The 6,192-nt window shown below is 36.6% G+C and overlaps 1 protein-coding gene across 1 annotated transcript in view; it reads right to left on the bottom strand.

Annotated features, from left to right (window-relative positions):
* The window catches only part of Cps1 (carbamoyl-phosphate synthase 1), a 120,303-nt gene that overhangs the window by 91,328 nt on the left and 22,783 nt on the right, over positions 1-6,192 (bottom strand). Inside the window, exons 5-6 of the mRNA XM_008846248.2 lie at positions 5,398-5,454; positions 1,779-1,871 (exon numbers count right to left, since the gene is read on the bottom strand). Of these exons, the coding sequence (XP_008844470.1) occupies positions 1,779-1,871; positions 5,398-5,454 (150 nt within the window). The remainder of the gene's footprint in view (positions 1-1,778; positions 1,872-5,397; positions 5,455-6,192) is intronic.

The following is a 6,192-nucleotide window of genomic DNA, read 5'->3' as shown; positions in this document are numbered from 1 at the left end:
GAGATGGTAGATAGATACAAAGATATATACATAGATAGATAGATAGACAGATAGATAGATAGATAGATAGATACATAGATAGATAGATAGATAGATAGATAGATAAATAGACTCATTTCTAATGTTCCTACCCAAATACATTACACTCATCTAATCATCATTGTGGGAAATGGTATCAGGACACCCTGCGGCACCAAACCCAGAGTTGTTAGACTCTCTTATCTAAAACCATGTGGTACTTGCATAGAACCTGCACAACTTCTTCAATATGCTTTAAGTCATCTCTGGATTAAATGAAATTAATAAAATATTATGTAAGTAATTATACTATATTGTATATGGGAAATGGAAAGGAAAATAATTATACACATTTAGTCCAGCACAATCTTTTTGGTATTTTCAATCCATGATGTGGTAGCTACCCACACATGCAGCCTGCAGGCATAGAGGGCCAACTACACTCTTTCTTTATGGAATGGCAGATGTTATACAAAACCTCAAAGACATCTAAATATGTGAATTTGCCTTAGATTTCCAAAAGAGAAATTTATCATGCAATGTATTCAATCTTATTTGATCACAGAATTTTCCTGGGGTAAATTTTCTCTAGGCCATTGTTCCCCACATTTGGAAAATGCCACAATTTCATTTTTAAGTTACTCATTCCTTTATCTATCTATGCTTTCATCCAAAGGATGCTGAATGAGTTTCCCATAGTTCCCAGTACTGCTGGTCATCCAATGATATAATACCATAGGAAACCTTCCAGATCCAGTCTGCTTTGGCCAGATTTATGAATATAAGTGAGTCTTTTGGTTTGGATATAATTTATATATACTTCATATAACAGCACATAACTCTGCAAACTACCTGTCTCAAATCTCTATGCCTCTCAACATGTGTCATCCTTTCTGCCTGAAACAGTTCTAGTTCTCTATCTACCTAAATAACTGCTGGCTCTTTGTGCTTCCTGACAACCCTAACACCTCTACTCATCCTTCTATGATGTACCTGTCTTATTTTGGTGATACCCCATGCATCATCTTGCAATAGCCTGTGAGCACTCCAAGGAGAGCATTTATCACAGAATTCTGTACATGGAACATGTACATTGACTTGCTTGCTTCTCCCATCAGACTCCTCTGGCCCCAAGGTCAGAAACAATTCTGTATAATATTCACTCACACCTTCATTAATAGACATTCAATCAAGATCAGGAGGGCATGTCTCTAAAATGTGTTCTATACCTTCTTATAAACACTAAGCAGTTTTCACTGTAGAGTGACAGACTTTATTATGCACATTAATTTTTGAGCTCCAATATAATATAATAAACCTTTTGTGTGAAGGAATAATTTTCCCTACACAAAATGACCATAGATTTTGATTATTTTGTCTAATTTTCCGTAAAGTTCTCTTGGTAGACTATTAGCTCTCATTACTGATCAAAGATATGCCTACCTTGACAATTCTGTGTCTCTGGTATTTGATGTTGTTTAAAGCCTTAAACTAAGGAACAAGTAACAGGGAAATTGTGGGAAGCAACCGCTAAGCGAGAGCATGAAATTTCCACGAATGGCTCTAAGAAAGGGCTGCTGACTTTGCATGTGGTGATATATGCATAGTTTAGCTGCTATGAGACCCCTTTCCCCGTCAACTCTGGTTCTTCTGGAAGAGCTCTTCCTTAAATGAAGATTTTGACATTCCAAAAAAAATTTTTAAATGTAGGCCTAAAGTGAATGAAACAATACTGTAAAATAGGAACAAAATTTTCTCACCTTGGTTGAAACCTCAGCAATCAAATTCTGCTTATTTGGATCCACAAAATCCACAGACTGACCTTCAAATTCAATCTTCCCAAGCATGGTGCCCTATCAAATTAAACCACAGACAATGAGATGGAAGCAAAGTTGCAGGTGTTGACAGGATGAACCCACGGGACTGTAGCAGCTGCTCCGTGATTTAGATGTTTTTTCAAGGACCCTACCCATCATCAAGTCTTCATCTTCTCAAATTGGAAAGCAAAGTACACAGCACCCACATTTCAGGAAATGCTTAAAGAAATGCAATTCATTCTTTTGTGTGTGTGCATGTATGTGTATGCATGTGTGTGTGCATGTGTATGCGGGTACACATATGCGTTCATGCATTTGCACACACACAAATGGAAGCCAAAGGTCAGCTTCGGTGTTATTGCTCAGTATTGCCCACTTTGTTTTATGAGACATGGCCTGGAGCTTGCTGATTAGACTAGGCTAGCTGGTCATTGAGCCTCTGTGATCTGCCTGTCCTCACCTCCCTGGTACCAGGATTACAAGCATGCACCACTACACCCAGCATTTTTACACAGTGCTGGGGATCAAATCAGGTCCTCAGGCTTGCAAGACAAGCATTTTACGAACTAAGCTATCTCCTCAGTGCCACAATTAGTTCTTTTAGGGCTAAGATCATTGCACCTTTTAGACAAAGCTAAATGGCATCAGAATTAAGGTCACCAGGGTCCAAACTAATGTAGATTGGAGTAGTTAGTGACCTGTATTATTAGTTCATATCACTTAAAACTATTACATAAGAAAGGTAGACAAAACAATGTACAGAAAAGAAAATAAAAATTCTAAAACTTGCAGAAAACTGAAAGGAACTTATATAGCTTGATAGTAAAATTGAAAGGTAGACAAAACAATGTACAGAAAAGAAAATAAAAATTCTAAAACTTGCAGAAAACTGAAAGGAACTTATATAGCTTGATAGTAAAATTGATTCTCAGGGGCTGCAGAAATGGCTCAGCAGTTAAGCACACTGGCTGCTCTTGCAGAGAACCTAGATTCAGTTCTCAGCATTCACATGACAGCTGACAGTCATTTTATAACTCTAGCTCAAGAGGTTCTGATCTGGCCTCCACAGGCATTGCATGATACAAGCACACTTATGCACTTACATACATGCAGGCAAAACACTCACACATGTAAAATAAACTTTAAATAGGTAAAAAATAGATTCTCCAAAAAAGTGAAATTAAACATGTCAGAAACTTGTAAAAGTCACAATAAAAACATTCACTATGTTAAACATCTTAATATCCACATGTCCCAAACACCCTGAACTTTAAAAAACATGGCAATGTTGTCTTTTTATCAGCTATATATTGGGATTTACTTATTTGTCAGTAAGTCTGCTTCAAACTATTTAAATAAATTACATACGATATTTAATTATCAAGATTTTTCCTTAGAAAACTATTGCATTGAAAGAAACAGAAGACTTCATTTCCTTCTTAAACTTACTTCTTGGAAAAGTCACTACATGAAGGAGAGTAGAAAACCCCAGCTAGTAAACCATAGAAACAAGATGAAATTTTAGTGCTATTGTTAAAATCAGGGTTTGGTCTCAAGTCTGGGAAAATTAACTCAAATCCCCTTTTACCTACATACTACATTACATGATGGTTTCCACCTCTTTTCTTAATCCATTACATAATCCTCTATTTATGCAGCCCTAATTTCAAAACTTGGTTTTCTTCTTTCCTCAAACTATGCAGAATGAAATGCAATCTGAGTTTTCAACCTATAATATGCATTGTTGTTATGAACCAACATCACTCATAAACAGATGTGTTATGCCATATTGCTGTTCCTGCCTGTGCCATTCAGGCAATCTTTTTAAAAAATATTTTATTACTTTTATTTTATGTGTATGAGTGTATTGCCTGCACATATATGAGTGCACCCATGTTGTGCAATGCCACAAAGGTCAGAAGAGGGTTTTGGATTCCCCTGGAACTGGAGCTAAGGACAGTCTGTAGCCATCATGTGAGTGCTGGGAATTGAACCCAGGTCCTCTGCAAGAGCAGTCAATGCTCTTAACCACTGAGCCATCTCTCCACCCCCAGACAATCTTTTTAAAGACCAAAGTCCCTATAATAAAAGTAGATGTCATCTTAGCCCAACTCACCACATAAAAGACAAAGCATGATCTTGTAAAGAGTTTCCCCAAGTCAATAGTTCTGACTATATTCTGTCCAACTTGCCAATTCTGTAGCCTGAATTCGATTCTCTGACTGCATTCCCTTCTGGTCTTGGATGTATATCATTGTTTACTGTTCTCATACACTGTTAGGCTAAGAAAACATAAGACTCCACTTGGAATATGTAATATCACTGAAGTCTATTCCCAGGAAAATCATTAAAGAGACAACAGAAGCAGAAGCAGGGTAGAATGGTGGCATGAACTTTCACTGCCTTCCTTCTGGTCAGAAGTATGTAGTCACACTCTGTGTTCAAAACCATCCTTTCCTTCTGTTCACACAGCCTGTATCAATCAATACATACTTGCTTTTTGGTACCCTCAGGGTATTAGTTCAGAACCCCCTCAGATACTAAAATATAGATGCTCAGATCCCTTACATAAAATGGCATCATATCTCCATATGACCTATGTGTATCTATGACTTTAAATCATCTGCAGGTTACTTATAATACTTAATACAGTACAAGTACTATGTGAACAGCTATTTTACTGTATTATTTAGGGAAAAATGATGAAAAAAACCTGTAAAATTCCAAAAAAGACACACTTATTTTAATAGTTCGGTAGCTGTAGGACTTATAAATACTAAGAACTGACTATATTCTAACAAAAAACCCACAACAGATTTTCTTTAAAAATCCATTTCATTTGTGTACTTTCAAATTGTATCATTTATTTTTCACTATAATAACTTTCAATGAGAAAACCTGGTTACTTATGGAGAATTTAGTGAACACTAGTGAGGGAGTGTTTTTGATTTGGAACATGAAGCTTCACGTAGGAAGGAATGACAGAAAGAAGAAGAAAATGGTAACAGGATAGGCTCAGAGAAGTCAGACAGGAAAGCAAAAGACAACCTTTCCTTTAGTCCTTTAGGGTATTAATACAGTCTCACAAAGGGGTAAGTGAGATAACCCATTTACCACCCTTGTGAAATATAGCTCACTAATCACAAATAACTCTTCGAGAGAGCCGAATAATAATAGCCCCAGTTCTGTGCAGTTCCTGATCTGCATTCTTCAGCATGGAGGGATTCAATCCAGGCCAAATTGTTATGTGCTTTGGTACTTCCTCTACTTGTTCTATTAAATTCCTCTCACATGAGCAGAATTATAATACCTGGACTTGTAACAATCAACACATGGTGGGTACTCAGTAAACTTCTGCCTCTGAACTGATCTCAGATATACCCAGTTGTAAACATACCAATCAAACATTCAATCCTGGAAATTACATCAGAATGGTAAAGAAAAAGACAGGGCTAAAGAGCATAAGCCAGCCAGATTTGTTCCTTTACATATTAATGGGTCCTTCACGTACTGGGGGGAAAATGTGAAGAGACATAGATTCAGCTAAAGATGATGATCATACCTTATCCCGAATTATTTTAGTCAGCATTCTTGTATCCACTCCATAAATTGCAGGAACCTGTAGGAAAAAAAAATCACAATGACAGTGAAATTGGAGGAAATTAGATCCAGCATATTGTTTTCCAGTTACATACTTAGCCTCATCTGTCTTCTTGAGCAGTAAATAATTTCCCCACTCCTTTTCTCTGGCTCAGGGTGACTGCATTGTCAGAACACAGTAAATTGCTGCTCTTCTTGGGCACAAAACTCTTACTACTCAAGCTCTTTCTCAGAAAAAAAATGAGAAATTCTGCACATCAGCCCTTCACAACATTGCTTAACCTAGGATATTAAATAAGTAACTTTATATAGAAACACATTCATTTTAAGAGGATATGCATGCATGCATACATATTGTTTTAAATATGTATAATTTTGTATATGTTTTATGGACAACATATACACGAAGCTATATTTTGAAATAGTAAACCCAAAACTTCATAATAAATAATATACAAATCTTGCGACAAATATTATTGGCACACGGTAGGTACTCAACACGTTTTCTGAAGGCTTCTGTGGTATATAGTCATGCTTTCCTAGCATGTGTCCATCCTATCAGCCAATGAGGCAATGCCTTCATTGTCTTTCATTTCCTTGACTAGATGGGATAGAGATGTGCTACACTGCTCCATGTACTAAAAGAGCAAGAGCAATCTAACAAGCCACAAGATAGGTTTACACGTAAACTATTGGTTCCAACATTAAAAAAAAAAAAAAAAAAGCTGAAAAACCAGGGGCACAAAAAAAAACAAGG

This window comes from Nannospalax galili, unplaced genomic scaffold (genome assembly GCF_000622305.1).
Source record: "Nannospalax galili isolate Female #2095 unplaced genomic scaffold, S.galili_v1.0 scaffold281, whole genome shotgun sequence".
NCBI lineage: Eukaryota > Metazoa > Chordata > Mammalia > Rodentia > Spalacidae > Nannospalax > Nannospalax galili.
The sequence above is the reverse complement of the archived record's forward strand: the minus strand, read 5'-3'. Positions and strand labels throughout refer to the sequence as shown.